Source organism: Python bivittatus, unplaced genomic scaffold, assembly GCF_059951505.1.
Source record: "Python bivittatus isolate LINGU-HERP-01145 unplaced genomic scaffold, Pbiv_v1 ctg000980_np1212, whole genome shotgun sequence".
Lineage (NCBI taxonomy): Eukaryota > Metazoa > Chordata > Lepidosauria > Squamata > Pythonidae > Python > Python bivittatus.
This window is the reverse complement of record NW_028277125.1, coordinates 16,700,702-16,723,319: the sequence shown is the minus strand read 5'-3', so window position 1 is coordinate 16,723,319 and position 22,618 is coordinate 16,700,702. Positions and strand designations below refer to the sequence as shown.

Genomic DNA, 22,618 nt, shown 5'->3' with positions numbered 1-22,618 from the left:
GGAACTATCACATGATGCCAGGTCAGTGCTACAGTGCTATACTGGAAGAACAGCTTCAATAAGTGAAAAAAGGAATATACTGTATTACACATGGTTGCATGCAATATTTCTACCAAAGGATCCAATACATCTTGCATTCTCCCAATCTGCTGTATGAATTAACAGGGATGGAAAAGTTGCTGTGCTAATGGTAAGGATTACATATTCTGAAGGCTGTTGGAGATAGCCTTTTGATTCAGACACTGACAATATCATGGACAAATGAATTGCTCAAAACATCATGTCCTAAGGTTTGCAAAAAAATAAAAATAAAATAAAATCTAGATTATGTGCTTGTAACTTGACTTCCTAGCACCATAAATAAAACTTCTGTTTGCTGAAAGCAATTCATAGAGCAGAAAAGGACTGAAAGCTAAGATACTGAGCACTGAATACACATTGTATAAATTTATCCCTTTGCTTGCTAATCCATCCTAAACCCAAAATCCTTCCTCATGTCTTTCTACTCTAATCCATTTCATTAGGCCCAATCTTTTGTTCCTCCTCCATGCTCCTCTAAAACATCTACATGCAGCCTTCCCATAGACTGTTTCCTCTGCTCTTCAACAATATCCTTCTTCTAGGCAGCTGGCTTTGGTCTATTTTCCTAGCCCTCCTGTGTCAGGGAAAGGAAATGGGGCTGCACCATATGATCTTCTGACCCATGAAAAAGTCTACTATGTTAGCCAATCCTTCTATACCCAAACAGCCATCAATAGCTTTCCAACTAAGCTTTTCTATGTTAAAATCACTTTTCTCCTTTTAAAATAATAAAAAAGAGAAAATAATCCACAGGACAAATTCACTTGAACTGAACTATAATATGATCAATAAAGCTTTGTAGTTGTATCCAAAGGAATGTTCAAAGTATTAGAAATAGATACTGCAGAGGAATGCTAAACTTTGACCCCTTATTGATGCCTCTCCTTCTTTAGCCAATGTTAGGACCGAATAAATAATATTGCTTATGTTTCAATTTTCTGGCCTTCCTTGTGAGTAATCCAGACAATTGGGAAAACAAACACACAAACCTATGCAAAAAACATATACCTTATAAGGATACTTAAGCTATCAAAATTACATTATTTCAGTAAGCAAATGTAATAACCTGGCATAATTACCTGTAATACTCTGCAATTCATGGTCTAAATCTGTTAAGGCTTGTTGATTAGTATAATATTCTAAAAAAGGATCATCATTTTCAGTGACATCAATGCCTTCAATTTCTGAAATTTCAAAAGCAGCTTGAGATAAAGGTCGTGTATTCAAATGTTTGGACGCTGTCTCAATGACTGAAGATGAGCGAGGACTGTGTTTAACAATTCTGCAAAGGGGAATATTTGCAGAAAAAGGTCTTGAAGAAGCATTATCTGAAACAAAAGTAGAGGAATATGTGAGTTGTGAGCATTGCATTGAGAAAACCAGTATATTTGGGAAGAAAGTGTCATATTGTAGACAAGGATTTGTTTAAGGTGACAATACACACAGTGGCAAATTATGATTTCTTATTGTATAATATATTGATCAGTCTTGGCCTTCCATGACATACTATTATAACATTTCAATCATAACTGGTATTAGGACATGTAGATGGGACATGATTGTTGTAATGTGGATTGTTCCTGTTTAGAATTCCACCTATTCACTTATGCTTTTTTCCAGGGTTTGAAGTCTGAATTCTGTAGTTATTAATCTTTTCTTTGAGCAATTTTAGTTGTTTTGTACTTCTGCAAACCTTCACAGGCCTGCTAGTATTATCTCCCTTCTGAATGGAACTATTCTATCTGCATGAAGATCAAAACTCTGAGGATGGGTGTGCTATTAGTATACATTATTTTATCAATTCACAAAATCTGAACAACAAATAAAAAATATTCTTTTTCCCTGATTCACAAATGATTTGCTTGATTGTATAATAAGACAGACAAATAAAACATTTATTAAACCCTATACATGCTATACTAGGCAGAAGGCCAGAAAGGAGAATGAGTATGCATAAATGCTATCATGGAAGATTACTATTACAGGATTTTAAAAAAAGACAACACAGCAGCAGTTTTATCACCACCAAAGTAGGTTTTTTGGGAAATGTATGCAGGCCACTGAAACTTGATGTATGACTCTCTATCATAACACAGCAGAGAGAAAAGCTCAACTGCTGACTTTAATTCTTTACAGTATATCTAACATCAGTCAATGACTAAAATACATAATAATGATCAGTGAGCTGAAATATTCCAACCTGATTTTCATATTCCAGCTATTGTGTTGGGAAAGACTTATGCAGGGAGGTTAAATTACTGCTGTCAGTACACAATTAGTGTTAGAAGGCACTTACCAATGGACAAAATTGGCAGAGAAAGTTTAATACTTGGTGTTTGCCTTCCCAGTCTACTTAATGATCTGCCAGGCTCTTTCTCCAATATTTCTTGTACTAGAGATTCATCAGCATATTCCCCTAAACTCAAGTGTCTTGTCCATTGCTCAGATCCTGAAGATGAAAAGGTAGATCCAATTAAGACAATCAGACTTTTTACAATAATCATTTTTTATACTGGTCAGGATCTTTTGCCTTTAAATGCATCCAACATTCAACTATTTGAATCAGTTGTCCACCCTTTCTCAGAATTTGAATAATATACTACTGCAATTCTGCCTCTCTCCCTTCATTTTGCACTTTCAATAGCAACCTGACATGGAGAAATTAAGCAAGTGAAGTTTTTTCAGTTGCTTATCTCCCTGACAAACTGCCCAAAGCATCCAAGTTGTATATTTGCAGTCTATTCTGTGAGAAAGCAAAGACGGCAAACTTATGTACCATTCATATATAACAGAATGAAAAACTGTTAGAAGATCAAGCTTGCATTAATTTAATCAGTACATCATTCATCTAGATCTTCAAGTTGATTAATTGGTGGCAGCCAGTTTAAATTGGCAAGGGCAAATTTTAATAAAACAAGCTGTTACGGGCAATTTATTGTTACAGGCTCATTTTCTTTCTGTAATAAACACTGGAAAAAAAGGAAAGTGTCTTTCCTTGTGAAAGGAATTACAGACTTATTAAATTGTTACCTTACATTCATCAATTTGTCTAAAAAAAACTATATTGAGCTGTTGCTAATATGGAAATCTAATTAAAATTAATCAATGTATAAATATATTACACAATAAAAAGGAAGGCAGATCAAATAAAAGTTCTCATCGGCTCATAGCCACAAAATAAAGTGAATGCAAATGTTTAAATCATTACTTTCTATTTAACACAGTTAGTAAGAGAAAAATCCAGACTTAAATTCTGACTTCAAGTCCACCATTTGAATGGGTAGAATTTTCTCCTGCCTATTCCTTTTGTTTCCTCTGGCAACCACTGAACATTTCATTCTGAAGTTTAGGTAGCTTTCTAGAACTATAGGGCATTGGTACATGGAACCACAGCAAAAAACAAAGAATTGGTAGAGTCAAGGAAAAGCCTTTATGGACAGAAATTCATATGCTACGCTATGCGATGTTAATTCAATGCGTCTGTCTATAAGAAACTAAAGTGTGGGGAAACAGAAATTATGAACAGGTGAGCTGCCTTAAGCAATGTCTTTCAGGAACTGGTCACTGTTTCCAGTAAAACAAGACCTGTCTAGGCAATAGGCTTATTTCAGTAGAAGAACCCACTGACTTTATAGGTGTACCTGTTACCAGTCTCTGAGATGGTGTGCACATGTGTGTGAATTTTTTTTAGCTTGCAGAAGACAGCAACCACAAGAGTGCCCAAAGCTGGTTTCAAACTGGATTTTGAGGAGTAAGCTAAGCAAAACATACAAGCTCAAAAACTGCACATGGTCAAAATGCATATATGTTATTAGACTTGTGCTCATATCTAATGATGTAATTAGGGTAAATATATCAAATCACAGAAATAGAGAAAATCCTGTTGGTTGAGGTAATACCTATGGTTATTAAATGGATTTCCCCCCACTCTCTTGTTTCTGTTAGTTAGCCCTTTTCCTTTCTCTTTTTGACATATTTAGTTTATATTATTTATTTATTTAGAGAATGTGTATGGTCGCCCATCTTAAATGCATAATCCTGAGTGGCTAACAACAGTTCACAAATAGATTCATACACACACATAAACACACACACACAAACTCAAAACACAAATCCAAAAAATGTTTAAAGTATCTTAATCACCATAATATATCTATTTTTTTCTATACTGTATAACTATCATTCATCTTTTTTTTGTTGGTACTGAAGTTTTTGTCTTTCACTTTAAAAATAAAATTAAAAATTACATAGATTGAGATAAAGATTTTTATGTGTTCCAAGAAGCATGCAGTATATCAGAAATAAGAATGCTGACTTCTCCCAATGGAGGGTCACTCTTCTGGCTAGATCTAGATACTGGAATCTACATATCCAAAATGACAGAGCAAAAGTCTCCCATCCCTTGTTAGATGCTAAGGATTTTCTTGCCATTTTTTAAAATTCTTTTTGTAGTTATTGTATTCTATGCTGGTCTTTTATTGTGTTTGGTCTTGGATCGTAAATAAATTTTCATTGATTGTGCCAGGAGATTTCAGTTAAAGCTCTTGAGACTTGAGCTGATACTGTCTTGTTGTCAGATTGTGTCACCAACTGAAACCTTTGAAAGACCTTTAATTCATAGTCTTTTCTCTAGATAGATTTGGTGGAAAGTGAGCTTGACCCCAGCTGCAACCCCAAGGTGATAAACATTCCAAGGTTATAAACCTGAATGATCTGGGAAGCTGAACCCAAAATATTTACTTTACAACCCCACAAAAGTAAAACAGAAAACTGTTTTAAGACAATATGTAGCTTTTTCATTAATGACTAGGTTGTTTATTAAGCAATTGACTTATCTCTACATGATTAATTAATGATTACCCAAAGAGCTCTCTTGATAAACAGGAAAACAAATCTCATCAACCACAGCTTTGAAGAAATTCAAAAAAATCAAATACTTAGATAGTTATATTTCCCACAATAAGTATAATGAGGCATTGCTTGCAAGTTACACATGAGAGAATACCATTTTTTAAAATGGTGCAATATTTCTGTATGTCTTTTAGATATAATATCTGTAACAATTTAAGCCAAAATTGCTTGAGCATAATGCTGTGTCTAAACATACAGACACATTTTTTTGTCAATTTAAAAATGTAAGTGAAGCCATCATGCCTTAAAGAAGATGTTCTCAATAAGCAGAAACAGCACTAGAGAAATTTTCTTCTGCATGACTACCTGAAAATGAAATGCTGCTCTTTGGAGACTCTCGGGCCTTGTGTGATGAAGGAATGGAATCCATCCCAAGTTGCAGACAATTTGTACCCATTGTAAAGAATCCTTCAAGTCCTCGATAGGGGTTACAAGCAGGTTTCTCTCTTAGGGCTACCTGTAACAACTAGAGTGACAAAAAAAAAAAAAAGATTAGAAAGATAACACTGAGAATGGTCTTGAACTCCTCCTGTATGAGCTCATGCATAGCATGTTCCATTTAAAACATCTGAAATCCAGAGTAACCTGGTACAGGCAGACTAGTTAGGACTATCAATCATTTACTGTCTCTCCTTAAGGTTCCAGGTAAGCAATGAAATTATAGTTTACAAGTTTTGTTGCTGATGTTGATGTTGTTGTTTTGGGGGGGGGGGGTGTTTTATTTTAGCTAAGCTACATCTTGTACCCAGAGATTTTCCCCAAAGTGCCATGATGACCTCCTCATCATCCTGCCCAGAGGAGAATATCAGGAAACCAACTTAAGTATAAAGTATTCAGTACTGATTTAGTAGTAATATTACTGTACTGTCTTGCCTACTCAGAATTAGGTTCCTTACATTTAGTGGAACTTGTTTCTAGATAGACAATATTAATCCTTTTTTTTTTTTTTGAGGTCAATCCTTGCTTTATTAAAGTTTCATTAAGCTGCATCTCTATTTAGAACCAATGTGGCATGCAGGCATAACCATATGCCTAATCATATATAATATAATATAATATAATATAATATAATATAATATAATATAATATAATAATATAAGTATATTAGGGAATATCTCAAGCAGGGAGATAGCTAGCCCCATAGTGGCCGGCTGTCCCCGGCCTGATTTTCCATCTTCTTGGATTTTCCTTTTTTAGTATTGTTTAGTATGTATTTTATATATATTTATAGTTTTAATGTCTTTGTAAGCCGCCCAGAGTCCCCTATTGTGGGGGAGATGGGCGGGGGAGAAATCCAATAAATAAATAATATTAAAAAGCTGAAGTTATCCACATGTATTATTTTGGACCTCTTTGTGCAGCATAAGAAATATAAGTGGATTTGGATATACTGAAATTTGTTCAGTTCCACAGAAATAAAATAACATAAAATAAATCCCATGTATAAAATAAAATACACATTTTTAAAAGTATAGACAAGTGAGATGTCACAGCTATAATACATCTAGAAACAACAAATGTAGATCCTATTTACCAGCAAACCATAGTGGCCTCATTTGTTCCAGTGCAAATTCTGCAAGCAAATTTTATATACACAGGCTGCTCTACCAATATGGCTTTTTTTTTGTTTTTTAGATTTTACATTTAAAAGAGGAATATTAAGTAGAAGCTTAAGGCCAATGTTATATTAGATATTTGAAACACTGAAGCAATACAAATCTTATTTGAGGCTATTACAAACTAATTAAAGGACAGAGCAAAAGAAAAGAAAATTAAGTTTGTAATATTAAAAACAACCAGTTGAAATCTAATATTTTCTCACAATACAATGAGTTCCAAATGGGAATCATCAAAGCGTAAGTATATTTAAATGGATTATCAATGTAACAAACTATTTAGGGTCAGGAATCTCTGATCTGTTCTCTAAGCCCATACCCTCCTCACTCAATTCCTATCATTTAAGCTTCCCCTGGTATTATTATTAAAGGAAAAAAGCAGAAACTGCTACAGATAAGTGGTGGCCCAAGGAAGGAATGCAGCGTGGGAAGGGGAGATAAAAGGACAGGGAAGAAAAAGATAAAGCAAGGTAGTGAACTGAATAAACTGTGTGCACATGTGAGAGACAATATGTATATGTTATGTATGTGATTGTGATAGAGAGTTCTGTGACTATATGTGAGAGAAAAAAGAAATGTGTGTATTAGGGATGTTCAAATTTTTCTAATCCCAAAAAAGCACAAAATGGGTAGTTTTGAGTATTCTGAAGTGAAGTGATAATGAATCAGACCTACAGTGAGTTCTTTAGAAGTGAAAAAAAATGTCATTTCAAGGTCAGAAAAATCCATTAAGGGTCAGAACATTCTGTGATGGAACATTTTCTACACGTCTAAAATGTTCATGTGGGAAAGTGTAGTGATGGCTCTGGATTGCCCTGTGTGACCTTCAGGAAGCTTTTTTTACAAGCAGAAAACAATCCTCAACCCAGTAAAGATTCACACGTCTGTATTAGCTGAATCTTAATGCTCAAAGAATCATCCTAGACACGGCTATGTACTTGCTGAATAAATCGCTGAAAGAACACCATCTGCATCAACACCAAAGATCTTTTCAGAGTGTCACTGTGCAAACAAGTGGGACACAGGAGAAAATACATCACTCTCCCCTCCTCCCCACCACCAGCCAACAATAATGTGAAATCTTTTCAGAATAAAGAAGGGGGGATTGGAAGGATGGGTGGTGCCCCTACTTCCATCCCTGATTGCTGAATTTTTCCTATTCTAAAATCTTCACAGAGCAACCCTGGAACATGGTTTCTGAGTATATTAGGTATACTTACTTATTTATTTTAGACATTTTGAGATCTCTTAGAAAGTCAGCATGTGATTAGGAACTATTTCCCTTGAAGGAAGCTAAAGCAGGTGGATAAAGGGCAGGAAACACTACCAGTAATCATGAAGATAGAGTGAACATATATCTTAGTAGCCATGCTTCCACTTGCATACAAGGTCTCTTCAGAAACTTGGGATTATGTTTTGCTCTCTGCATCCTCTCTCTCCTCCCTCCCTCTACCTCATATACCTCATGGATTCAGGAGTTCCACCAACACACAAGGGGTCTCATGAATGACAAGCCTGGAAATACAGTGTTACCATATAGCCAGAAATGATTTCTATTGCTATTCTAAAAAATAGTTCAGGAAATAGTATGGGAAATAATCCCTCCCAAAGCTAAAACAGTAGTAGTAGCAGTAACAGTAGTAGTACCAATGAATCTTTGGGAGTAACTGGTGAAGCATCATGCATGTCTTGAGACACTTTGCTTTCTTTAACTAACTCCATTACTGGGAAAGGTTTGCTGGCAGCCCATTTAGGAGGACTAGATGTCTGCTCATTTGACATGCAACAGCTTTTCTTTTTGGTTTTACCACACTTGTCTTTTGTTATTGCTCTTTCAGATAAGGAACTGGGAGCCATTTCTTCTGCACAGGAACAACCACCAGCAACATCAGCTTTTTCAGACTGTGAAGGTGTTCTTACTAAAGAATTGAGGCAAAGGAAAAAAAAATCTTGTCAGCTGAAATCCCTGCACGTAGCCTCTCAAATAATTAGCCTAAATAGAGCACTTACACCAGAGTTTTATCAGCTCACATATAAAACAACAACCTTTATTCGGAATTGCTTCTCAGACTGAAGTACCAAATGCAGGCCGAAAATGCTGTATTGCTGGCTTCCTGCTGGTATTTCAAATTCAAAGCTTATTAATTAAGGTTAATCAGCAAAACAAAAACAAAAAAAACCCCAAAGGTATTCCCTGTACATTTTTCCATGTGTTTCATTTATCACTTGCCACATTTCACCTTGTCCTCTAGCTATTCTGAATACTGAAGGATTAAATCCATGCAGGCCTCCTGTCTAGTCATGTAGCCAGTAGAAATAATTTTATATATGATTGGAAATGTAGAATGCATAAAGAAGGGCCTTGAAGGACAGTGGGATGATCTGCTCCCATGGCAACAATCAGACAAGTGCAGTTTGAGCCCATTCCAACAAACTAATTTGAGTAAATATCTCAGAACCCTCTCTTGTTCACAAGTGGGGGAGGAGGGAAGCACATACAGACTTGAAAGACAGCTACATCTATTCTAATAAAAGTAGTTTTAGACCTATATGGCACTGGTTTATCAGTCTGGTCTCCCATATAGAGCTGAACAAGAAGTAAAAGGTATCTATATTAAAAAATTACCTGCATCCCAGTGGTCTATTGGGCAAATCAACCGTTTTTCTGAAGATATACCCTTGAGAAAAATATAGAAACTGTTGGCAAGGCTGCATCTGAAGTTTGTAAGTGAGCCTGGAACAATGTTGTCACCTTTAACAGCAAAGGCAAATGTTATAAGCTTACCTTTAGGAGTTTCTTCATGTTTGTTATGAAGAAAAGTTAAGCCCTTTTCTCTGTCGGCTACAGAAGAAAGAGGTGACCTTGTATTGATATTGACAGTGGGTGGCAGAAAAATGTCTGGTTCAATCTTCTGACTTTTTGATATGGTACCACTTGAGATAAAAGGGAAAAAGTAGAATTAAAAAATGATCAAACTGTCATGTTAGAGCATCATCATACAGATTTCTGTGAGGCAAACATACATATAGAAATAATTTTTTTAAAAAAATTAGAAAACAGCATCCTGTAAATTGCAACTACCTGATGATTTTATATTGAAGGCATTTGAAAATTCATTGCTTGCAAGTATTTTAATTGGAATAAACAATTATTTTGCACATACATTCTACAAAGATGTGTATAATGAACTGTTTTATCTTTTAAAGAAAAGTAGCATAGAATACTAGCATACAAATATAAATTATGTTTTCAGAAAACAAAATAAAAAATAAATATATTAATCATTCTGAAATCTTGTTGCTTTTTTTTTTTTTACTAAATATTGTTTAATGTGGAGCAGCTAAACTGACTCTCTTGCTTAAGTTCTAGTTTAGAGCCTGAAATCGAGAAAACATTGAGGTTTTTACAAATGCAGAAATGGATATCCCCTTTATAAGTAACTCATGAGAAGAAATCCGTACACTGGATAGAGAGGACCATGCAGTTTTTCTATACTGACATCCACACATTGAGTATATACACCTTCAGAATGAAAGCCTATACACATAAAGACTACCGTGAGATAATAAATCAGAATTAGACATATCTTCTAGTCAGTCATCTCCACTGCCTTTCTCTGTGTCTGATTTCAGTTTTTCTGAATTGTTGCACAGAACTAGGCATAGCTCTGACCAGTGTTTAATAGAGGCAAATTATTATTTCTCATTATCTGGAAATTATTCTTCTTTCACTGTAGCCTAGAATTGCATTTCTTTCCTTCACAGCCGTGTCACACAGCTAATTTATTTATTTCTAATATTTTTCTAATAGTCTAACCTATCAGGTTAATTTTTAACTTTATTTTTTCCAGCTAGAGTATTAGCTATCCCATTTAATTTGTGTAATCTGCAAATCTGATAAGTGGTCTTTCCAATGCTTTACTCAGATCATTAATGAAAAAGTATAAGGCTACTGGATCAAAGACCAAAGCCTTTGACACTGCAATCTAATTAGAAATTATTATCATTCTCTTTTCAACAGCTGTGAACCCATTTAATAGATATGCTACCCATATCTATTGCTTGCTTAGCAGAATGTTATCAATGCTTTGTCAAATGTTTTCCTTAAGTCAAGAAGTATTGTGTTCATGGCATTCCTACAATCTATTAAGTTACCTTTTTTTAAAAAAATGGGATGTTAGTCTGACAACACTTGTTTTTTGACTAACCCGTGATCTAGTAATCACTGCACTGTTTCCAAGATGCTTACAGACTGATCGCTTTATGAGCTACCCTAGGATCTTCCAAGGTACCGCTGTCAGGTTGATAGGTCTGCAGTTCCCTAGGTCCTTGTTCCTTCCTTTTTCAAAAACTTTCAAATGAGACATTTGCCTTCCTCCAGTAATCTGGTAGGTCATCTATTCTCCAGGATTTCTCAAAGACTTTTGGCCACATCTTCAGCAGCTTCTTCAGTAACCCATCTTGTTCTGGTGACTCATTCAAGATCTGTAGGTATTCTCTGAATATTTATCAAGCTTAGATAGAGCAATCCTGCTCTTTCACAAAGGCACAGTTCATAATTATGTTGAAATAATTACCCATAGTAAATCAGCTCATCAGACCCAGCCTCCATTACTATAAAATTAGTGGGCTCTTCTTCTGACTCCTCTTTACAAGCCTTATAAGAAAACAAATACATACACATTATATTTTACCTTACAAATTACATTACAAAATAATTGGACTTTATATTTGTTGGAAAATTATTATGGGTAACTTCCAATTTAGTTTGCACTAAGCACACATTCTATTCAGTAACGCTAACAAAAATATAGCTTGATTTATCAAACATCAGCAAACATTAAAACAATTAGCTGGCAAAAATGGGACAAAAGGCAGACAAAAGCAAAGCAAAAGATATGAACAACAGGTAAGAGATAAAGAAGGTGGAGAGTTTAGTAACAATGATCTACATTATCTATCTTTATATATCAAAAAGCACTAAACTTTCCAGATCCTCTAGAAACAATACTGTGGGTAATTAGCATAGATAGTCCCAAAAGAAGTAGCCTTGCTTTTCCAGCTTTAACCCTTTAAAATTCGTGACTGCAGCAGACTACAGATGGAAAGTAGAATACTAGGTGATTCTACCTTCTCATCTACACCGTGAAAGTAACAATTTGGTGTAACATTTGATGATGTATCCAACAATACTTAGTTATACTATACATTTTCATCCTACTCTATACTAAACATATACAAATTCAGTAAGATGAAATCCAAAAGATTGGTTACAGATTACCTGCTATCTGAATGTGGACTTATACAGGTAGTCTTCACTAAGCAACCACAATTGAAGCCAGCAACTCAGTTGCTAAGTGCTATGGTTGCTAAGTGGAAAATCAAGTGACCATGACAGGCTTATGACCTCACTCCCCATCAGTTGTTAAGTGAATCAGTACAGTTGTTACAGTCATGTGACCACAACTTATGATTTTACTTCCACCTTCTCTATTAACTCTGCTTGTCACAGGCCAGTGGCAAAGCACATAAATGGTAGTCAAGTAACCGCAGGTTGCTATAATGGTTGTAAATGTGCACTGGTTGTGAAGTGCCTGAATGACAATCACATAACTGTAGGATACTGCAATGGTCATAAATGCAAGAATTGGTCACAAAGCTATTTTTTTACACCATTGTAACTTTGAACAGTCACTAAACAAGGCAGTTGGCCAGCAAGGACTACCTGTATTACTTCATATTTAGCCATTCCCTTCATTGCAGGGGTCATATAGCATAAAAAGAATCATAATTTCCATAAACAAACTATTCTAAGGAAAAAGTATGAATGTACTACACTCACTGTACAGTAGCTGCATTTGAACCAATTCATTTTATCCAAAGCTAACATCAAGATTAATTATCAGGTTTTGGATATACAGTGGTACCTTGGGTTACAAACTTAATTTGTTCCGTGACTCTGGTCGCAGCCCGAATTGGTCGCAACCCGAAGCAAATTTCCCCATAAGGTTCAATGTAATTACCGTTAATCCGTTCTGGCGTGGAGGACAAGGAGGCGGCTATTGCTTGGAGAGTCCCCCTCCCTACGACCACGTGTCAGGGGCGGAAAAATGGCCGCGGACCACGTGTCAGGGGCAGAAAATGGCCACGGACCATGTGTCAGGGGCGGAAAAATGGCCGCAGACCACGTGTCAGGGGCGGAAAATGGCCGCGGACCATGTCACGGGAGGGAAAATGGCTGCGTATCCTGTTCGTACCCCAAGGCGGAGTTCGCAAACCGAGGCAAAATTTTGCGGCCGGAGCTGGTTGTAACCCGAAAAGTTCGTTAACAGAACCGTTTGTAACCCAAGGTTCCACTGTAAATAGAACTCATTCAGCATTTGTTTCATAAAACAACAGTGGCTATGATTCAAAAATACTATCTTACTGACAAACCTATTCATCCCATTCCAAGTGAAAAGTGCGTTCTGTGATCATGTGATCACGATATGGGTGCTGGCCAACTGGCCCACATTTCTGACAATCACAGCGTCCCATGGTCATGTGATTGCGATTTGCAATCTTCCCTGCTGACTTCCCACAAGCAAAGTCTACAGGGAAGCTGGCAGGAAGTCAGAAGTCATAGTCAGATGAGGTCCTTGCTTAATGACCTGCAGTGATTCACTTAACGATGGTAACTGGGGACTGCTGGAACTGCCGTCTGTAAGCAGCAGAGTCATGTGATGTTGTGCTTTACTATTGCGTCGCTTAGCAACAGAAATTCTGATCCCAGTTGCCACTGTTAAGTGAGAACTGTCTGCAGTACAGTTAACTCTGTTTTTGTGTTCTGCTTAAGTTTTGCTAACGTGAGATGAATTTGGTTCTGCATAAAGAATCTTTTTCCTCTGTTGAAGCCTATTATAGTATGTCCCATTGGATATCGCTGTGATCATAGCACATAGATTTGGCTTAGTTATATAGGTTGTTAAATAATTAACATAAAGCTACAGACATGAAGTTATCACATTTTATACATTTGTAATATCTAAGTGCCACAATTAAAACTGAACTGGCTAAGCATTACATACTTACGTCTTCAAGGAACTTGATTTTCAAAGAGGGCTCAGAGTTTATAAGGACAGTCTCAGGCTCTTTTTGTCTCAAAACATCTGCCCAATACTTTTTCAATTCTATAGCTGGAAATAAAAATTTAAATTCTGCCACTGACTTTTTTTTTTAAAATATTGGTAATAAATATTTCTACATGACTGGAATAACAATATCTTCTTGTTGAAAGAATACTAAAAAGAAGTTTTCTTGCCTTATATTCTAGGAATGAATGTTTGAGACAATTAAGATAATATACTTACAATTAGATGTATCTTTATTGAAAATGATATTTTGCGCTATATGAACACCATGAATGAGAGAATCACATGGATTTATATGGATAATGTAAGAATATGGAGAACTGCATAAGTAAAATTACAATTTTTCAGCAGTAAAATTTTCCTATGTTCAGAATATCTTCTGCTGATTTTAATGAAAACAACCTCATCAACAATTTTTAAATGTATTTAAGATTATGTAAATATTCCTTCTAGCTGAATAATAGCTATGATTCATTCCTGCTTGTTTATAATGAAAGCTGATCAGTTTATAGTGAAGACTGATATGGGACCAATAGAAGCTTTTCTTCTAGTGGTCACATAATATAGCTTAAATGTCCATCTTGCTATGAAAATAAAGCAGTCCTATTCAGCCACTGACAAGCTGATACTCCAATGCATGGTACTTTGAGTTCTGATACAGAAGAAAGGCAGGACATAATTTTAATAAATAAAACATTTTCTAGGTAAATAGCAACTGTTATCAGTAAATTAACTAGCTCTTTTTTGTCAAAAGAGTAGGAATCGTACTAAATTGTGCCACTATCTGAACAGTGTTTTACTAGACGTTCAAAATTCTGTCTCTAAAGACAAGTACTCTCTTTCCTCTGATGAGATGGGTTCTCAGAAGACTCTAGTAGGGTTTTGATTATGCTCAAGGGGAAAAAATGGTATTTTCCCACATTTTCTTTCCTTACCTGAGCATATGCATAACTCGATTAGATCCCTAACTCTCATTCAGCAGAGGGCAGTAATAGTGCAGTAGCGCAGCTTTCTCTTAATTGGAAGGATTTGGGATAAAAAAGACACCAGCTATTTTTTTCTGCTGATTATTTCTTTATCTAGGCTTCCAAATGAGGGAAGACTCTGCCTTTGTCTCTATGCTTGCTAGGGAGCAAGGAAAAATAAAGATCTGAATAACAATACTTAGGAATCCCAAAACTATAGTTTTACTTATAATTGTATCATTTGGGACTAGCTTAGTCCAGATTTTTAAGTAGTGAGAATGGGTTCAAAGATTGTAGTTTTTTTATTTTCTCTAATATGTTTCAATTTTTAATAGTACTGCAAATCTTTGTTTTAGGTTTGGTGTAGCACTACATGGCTGTGTTTAAAAGTACACCTATCGTATGTTGGAGTCCCTGATTTCACTTCCCCCAAAGCCTAATTTGCTAACTGAATTCTTGAAATGGTTTTGTACTAGAAGTATACAGTGCTGTATAGTGGACTGAAAAGCCAACTAACCTGTATTATGAGTAATTTCTATGTCATCCTCCTCCTCCTCCTCCACCTCCTCCTCTTCCTCCTCTTCTTCTTCTTCTCTGCTCCAAGTATCAGGAATTTCATTTGTCAATGATTCCTTGAGTTTTAGTTCATCCATTATAATATTATCTGGCAATTTATCAACTGGACTTCTAGAAATGTAAATAAGGAAGAATGTGTTTTAAAATTTCCATTTATTGCTCTTAATGGGATTGTACTGTGCCAGAAAGAGCTAGTGCACAATCAATGATACCTGCTGGAATAGCTGGTAGACATTTTGGGCAAGAGAGACTATGGTTAACTTCAGTATCTAGACTAGGATGTGTTTAAGATAGTTACTCATGTCTTTCTTATTCCTCAGTTAGACTACAGCAATTTGCTGTATGTGGGTTTGTCCTTGAATATGACCTGGAAGTTGCAGATTGCACAGAATGCAGTTGCTTGCCTGCTGGTGAGTATTAGCTGTTTCTGAAGAATCACACCTATTCTGTGAAAGTTCCATAGGTTGCCAATAAGATTCCAGGTCCAATTCAAGATGCTGATTGTTACTTATAAAAGTTTATAGGGCTTGAGCCTTTGCTATATTTGGGATTGTCTTCTCCAGGTAGAATCTGTCCACCTGACATGATCTGGCCAGGAGACGATACTAAGGAACCCATCTTGGTGAGATCAAGGGTATGGGGATATGGAAAATGGCATTCACAATGTCAGCTTCCTTACTTTGGAACAGCTTTTCCTGTGGGGTTAGTTAGCCCCCATCCTTTTATCCTTTAGGAAGGACATGGAGACGTTTCTCCTCCGTTGGGCTTTTGGGAAGTGAGTTTTATGAAAAAGGGCAGCATTTTTTAAAGATTTAATGTTTGTGTATTTTTAATATACTGTTGTAAGCCCCTAGAATGGTTTGAGAAAGAGGATGCAAATAATTGTATTAAATAATTGTAATAATAAATACATTGCAATAAAATAACATTTAGTTCTAACCAGCTACAGCTGAGCTACATTGAAGAATGGTCCACTGTTTTTCAGTTCTCTTCAACATTTGTTCAAAACAACTGAATAATTCAAGTTCAATAGCAAACTTTTTACAATGCTAACATTCATTCCAATTATTTTCTTTTACTGATGCAGAATCTGAAATCCATTGCAACTGCTTGCTAACTATATAACTGGTAACAAAAAAGACCTCGATATTTATTATGGTACTTCATTGCTAATCAGCATTTAAGATAAGTTACCCTTCTGCAAAGCAATACTTTCCAGTATTATTATATAGATAACTTTGATTGATTTAAAAATGGAGTTTCCCTCACTTATTGCAGCAATGCAGTCAATACCTTCTATGCTTCTTAATTAACAATCTTTCCATATATTTCAAGCCATCTTCTCTGAATTCAATTTCAACAGGCTTTTTCATAATTGGAGGACTTGTCTGCACCTGACATGTACCTGAATTTTCTGTAACAATAAGAGAAAATTATTAGCTCCTATTTCAGCATATGAAGGCATAAACCTTGTCTGATTGTCAGTATTAACTGTAGAATACTAACAGAATAGGTGGAATATTTCTTTTTTAAAAAATCCTTAAAGATAATCCAGAATATTAATACTCACAAGAATTAGCATGTAACTCATAAAATCAACACAGCCACAATCATAACCTCTTTGCACTGAAATTCCATTAAGGCTTAATAAGCCAGCTCCCCATGGCCCCAGCAACAAGATCAGCACAGAGCTACAGATTAAAGCAAAAATTAAAACAAAAAACAAAAAACAAACATTTAAAAAAAAATGTTTTTAAAAATTAAAACACAGGTAGTCCCCAATTTATGAATGAGTTCCATTCCCAAGGTCTGTCCTTAAGTCTAATTTGTATGTACTGTAAGCAAGAACAGTATTATTGTATAATATTATGTAAGTAGCATGGTGCGATTAACTCGAACCATTGTGTATTTAACTCAAATTTTGCTACGATAGGCTCTGTTCTTAACTATGGGTTGTCCTTAAACTGGATGTTGTTAACCCAGGGACTAACTAGAACATTGGTGAAACAGTAGAAAGGCTGATTAAATATGTGACTAGTAACTTTGGTTTGCACACAAAAAGAGAGACAGACAGACGGACAAGCATAGGCTATGCACTAAGTATGAGCCCATGAAGAATACAGGGCAACATGTTATTGGTTTTGCATACAGGAACAGATGTAACCATCCCCTATTTTTAGGGCTGAAAATCATCTTGAGCTTTTATGCTGGTATTTTAGAAAGCTCTGCTGAACAAAAACACAGTCAATACCTGACCCAACCTGGCAGGAATGTTCTTCTTTAGTTGTTTGGGAACAATTTCTACTTCTCCACTGATTTAGAGCTTCTTGAAAAGACTTTGCAGATTCTTCTTCATCAAAGGTACCATGCAGAAAAAATCCACCATTCTGAATTTCAGCCGAACCCTCTGTATAATGTTTCTGAATTAATTGAAAAATTAACCTGGATTAAATGAAATCAATTGATTTTGAATACCTCACTCAAGTATAAAATAAGGCTGTGCATAGCATTTAAAAGGATGCTTCACAGAGCACACGGGCACAAGTAAAACATCCATTTTCAAAATGTTGAGGCAACTGCATCCTCTGGAAAGTTTGGCACAGCTGCTTCAAGGGGTTTTCCAAATTATCTCTACCTACATACATGCACACAGCTGCTTTGCCAGGAAAACTATTGTCTGTGAACATCCAGGTAACCTGGGAGATCTTTCAAGGAAGATTCCGCAGATTTCTAAAGGGCACAGCTAACTGTGCTTCAAAGAGGGTTGGGTCACTAACACAAATGTATTTCATAAATGCTTGGCACAGCCATAATATTGTGCCATTACACTCTTCTTTAACAATCTACACACAAATAATACATTATAATGTATTATTCACATGTTATGTGAATAAAGTGTTACATGCAATAAAACAATTAATCAGGGGAACCAAGCATAAATAAAATATTATATGCAAGTTCCCAAATTTAACAGATCAAATTTAAGAAGAAAATGAAATGCTTTGCATATTACCTTCAGGATAGCAGTGAAGTGTCATTGATTAAAAAAAAAAATTAGAAATGCTGATGGCCCAAATCTAGCAGTTACACACATCTCCTAGAAATCCAATACCGTGCCTTACAAACACTGCTCTGCGGTCATTGTATTTACACATATCATATAACAATAAAGCTAAAGAAATGAAGGTATTACTGGTACTAGTCAAATATCTAATATTATCAAACTGTCAACAACAAATAGATGAGCAAATTCTTGTGAGGTACCTTAAAAAAATTCAGTCAAGACTGTATTTTTCTTCCTTTTTCCTCTAGAAATGCCACACTTTGTGCTCTACGATACTATGCTTAAATCTATTTTATATTTATCTGTAACCCTTTGCTCACCTTTCGCTTAAAAATCCATGAGTTGGTTAAGGATAGACCCACTTAAATCAATGTAATTTTAGTCATTACAATTTTAAATCACACTTCATCAGATAAGTATATTATAAGTATGACGCCAACCCTATACTGTTAATATAAAGTACAGTAAATTTAATTTTCTTTTAAAAATATCTATATAATTATATAAAATCTATGTCCTGATCTTTTTGTTCTGTGCACAACTCAGAGAGTCTCAGTTCATGACCATTTTTAAGAAAATCCAATATAAACTACATATTCCATTTAAAAATACCACAATAAGAGGCTATAATAAAGCTACCTGAAACAAAAACTCAAGAGACAGTCCCATCTAAACAAACAAACAAACAAACAACAAGGTAGCCATCCTTCATATATATAATTCTGGCTTGTGTTGAGAATGAGACACCTGCTCCATGTAGATCAGCAGTATATGTTCTACTTGAACCTGATGCTCCAGATACTTCAGCAAATGACTCTGCATTTTGAAATTTCCTTTAACTGAGATGTCAAAAAAGGATTTGTCAGCTGGGAAGGAGAGCTTTTAAAGACAAAGCATGTCTTCCCAATGCACATTTATATTTTTAGTTCTCTTCTTTCAAGAACTTTCCCCTAGCTGTTTTGATTAGACTACATCCTAAAAAGTGAATTTTGGCTCTGATTATGAAATAGAAGTTTCTGTATTTTTAAGATGACAACGTTCTGGTTGCAAATTTCATAGACTACCTCAATATTATCTGTTGGCATTTTGGGTAGAGATGAAGGAACAGCAACTATATCCTCTACTGGATTGGTCACTGTTTTCTGTCCATTATTTTTCTGATCATTAGTCTCCGTTGGGCTGATAGTTTTCAGGAACTGCTGTGCAGCTTCCAGCTTCCCAATTGGGATATGTGTTTTCGCCTATGGACAAAAGGTCATATATTAAATTCAAAACAATTTCCCCAAAATATGCACACTTTGTGTCCTTGTACAATCAACAACAGGTAACTATAAACAATATGCATACTCTTTTGGTGAGATTGGGCAAAGAAGCAAACAGTTTACAGGTTAATATTTGGTTGTTCTCATTCCATTTCCTTGCATTCTTATCTATATGGACATTTCTTTTTTACCTTAGCTCCTGTCTAGATAACTGGCTTTGTTATTCACAGCTATTGTCCAGGGTTTTCCTGGAAAAAAATCTTGCTTCAGCCATTTCCAAACGTTTCCATTCTTTCCTCCCTTAACACATTGAGATGGCTGCCTAAAGCTCACTGACAAAGTTAACTACGGTATACGTAAGATATCTAGGCTGCCTAAATTCACAGCAGTATGGCAAATTCCCAACTAAGATTAAGCAAAGAAATATACAAATGTATCAGTAAAAACAGGTAATTTAAATACTAAGAAAGAATGTAAACGTACTATTCATTTTAATATTACATAGATGATACTTTTACTGACAGTAAGAATTAGAATTGTACAAAACAAACAGAAAGACTCAAGTTAGTGTTTACCCAAAAATACATTGTTATAAATAAACATTCTATATTAAAGAACTACATATGTTGTGTATTAGCTCTGGCAATCTGTGGTTTTGGGCTTTTCATTCAAAGAAAGTAACATAATTTGCTCTGCTTAACCAAGAAGTAATTAACTGAATCTAAGTGTGCAAGGGAAAGAGGGAGCATAAATGCCCTATACGCTATAAAACAGAAGGTCAGAAACATGAATACACAGAAATCAGCCCAATGACACAAGCACGATTATCTTAAAGCATTAAAAATTTAGAGAAAAAAAATCTAATTATAAACATTGCTAATGTTTTACCCTAAAATTGGAGAACACATAAGGCAATTCTGGTGAGACTACATTTTTAAAAACAAGATTTTTACAGCATATCCATAGCAAGTTATGTACGTGAACCACTAGAATTTTTTTTTCCACGCTTTGAAAAACGGTACTTCAAACAGTTACTCCAACAGAATCAAGACACCAAATAACACAGTATGTAAATTCACTAACACTTCTGTAGGAATTAATATATATTCTTTTATATTATAAACAGGCAGTTTAATTGCATTGCTTTTTACATTCAGCATCTAACTTTCTCTACTCTACTGTGTTTGGATTCTGTCTCTCTCTCTGTACATCTGCTCTCATTTTTTGCTAGATGCATGGAGGCACCCTTAACTGCTCTTTGAGTATTTGGTTTTGGCAATAAAGATGAGATTGCATGTCAGTGCTAAGTCATGCAATGTGGCTCATGGATACGCTTGTTCAAGTCACTGTTATTATACAAAGAAGAAAAATATCAGGAACATCAGTTTTCATCAAAGAATGGCCAACTTTATTGTGAAGTAAGTCAAAGAGAAAGGATCAGTTACAAACACATATTTCATCTGGGGACAGAGCATGTTTAAAGCTGCCAGTTGGCAGATAGCAAAAGAGAAAAAGTCTATGAAAAAAAGATTTCAGCTCTCAACTTCAGTGTCCTATGGGCAAAAAGGAAAGAGAACAACCACAATTCAGGAGTAGTGGTTCCAAAAATATTACTTTTATTTTGACATATACCTTTTTCACTATGAAAGATGCAGCTAACTTGACACATAACATTAAGCCATAATGAGGCTTGGTCTTTAGTCAGCATATTTTATAAACCTACCCATCATGGCTGTTCATGTTTTTAAAAATTCTGCCTTAGCAATATATATGAATTAAACCACTCTACTTGCTTGTCCTAAGCACGCAACTATAGCTTCATCTATTTCATCCTTTCCTTCACCTATTTCATTCCTATCCATAAATGTTAATTCTTTCTTACAAGAAGCTAACCCCCACTTCATACTGTTCTAGCTTCCAAAGTATCTTCATTGGAAGTATGGCAGTTCATGATCTGTTCCAGTCAGTACCTGGCCATGTCTCTGATGCTATAATTGAGCTGTTCCATCTCGTTTTAGCAATAATATAGTGAATTTGATTTCTATATACTACATCTAGTGATGCCATGTATAGAGGCATCATTTTGGTTGCTGGAAGGCAGTGTTAGCTATGAAGAAATCATTGGAGTGGCAAAAATTGACAAATAGGTGTCCTACTTCATTTCAGTTTCCTACTGTTGTTGCTATATCCTTCCTAACTATAAAATCAATGCTATTCCTTCTTTGTTTTCATGTCCTGAGTAGTAAACAGTGATCTTCTGACTGAAAGTGTCCAATCCCAGTCTATCTTAAATTGCTGATGCCTAAGATGTCAATTTGTAGTTGTTTCATTTCCTCTTTCACTGTGTTGAGCTTTCCTGTCTTCATGATTCTTATATTCCACATTCCTACTATAATTCTATCTTTGTAGCTTAGGATTTTCTTTTCCTGTATGGCAACATCAGCAACTAGATGTCCCAAAGGCTCTAATCTAGCCACATCATAAATACCATTAGTACTCTGAAAGATCCTCAGCTCTTTCTCAGTAGCATGCTGAGTACCATCCAACCTGAGTACCATCCAACCCATCATCTGGCACTGTAATGTCAATCATTTTATATTTTCTATTTATGTGGTCCTCTTGATAAAAATACAGCAGTGGTTTATCATTGCCTTCTCCCACACAGTATGAATTGATGCCTTTGCCATTGTCACTAAAGTGATCATCTGCCTCTGGCATCTTCCTATATCACTGCTGCCCAATATAAGTGCCTGCTTGCTTTAGCTGGGCAGTTGGGATGATCTTCGTGCCTTGAGTGACCCTGCTGGGAATCTATACTCTGGGGATACTCTCCCAATGTTCTTTGGTCATCCCTCCCAGGAACACCACTGCCCCCTGCTGTCATGATGAGGCAGCAAAGCAGGACTTGGGGGGGGGGGACCATTTTTAGTGACTAGTTTTGATTAATACACAGAAATTATCTCACTCATACATTCATTATGTTAAGTTGTTCAACTCAGACACATTTTTTCAT

General features: G+C 35.6%; 1 protein-coding gene across 1 annotated transcript in view; it reads right to left on the bottom strand.

The window, feature by feature from the left end:
- Nucleotides 1-22,618, bottom strand: part of ZBBX (zinc finger B-box domain containing) — a 46,520-nt gene that overhangs the window by 4,685 nt on the left and 19,217 nt on the right. The window contains exons 8-18 of the mRNA XM_088131914.1: nt 19,381-19,584; nt 17,531-17,684; nt 16,573-16,693; nt 15,221-15,390; nt 13,680-13,783; nt 11,186-11,265; nt 9,394-9,542; nt 8,256-8,527; nt 5,299-5,458; nt 2,378-2,530; nt 1,161-1,409 (exon numbers count right to left, since the gene is read on the bottom strand). Of these exons, the coding sequence (XP_087988040.1) occupies nt 1,161-1,409; nt 2,378-2,530; nt 5,299-5,458; nt 8,256-8,527; nt 9,394-9,542; nt 11,186-11,265; nt 13,680-13,783; nt 15,221-15,390; nt 16,573-16,693; nt 17,531-17,684; nt 19,381-19,584 (1,816 nt within the window). The remainder of the gene's footprint in view (nt 1-1,160; nt 1,410-2,377; nt 2,531-5,298; nt 5,459-8,255; nt 8,528-9,393; nt 9,543-11,185; nt 11,266-13,679; nt 13,784-15,220; nt 15,391-16,572; nt 16,694-17,530; nt 17,685-19,380; nt 19,585-22,618) is intronic.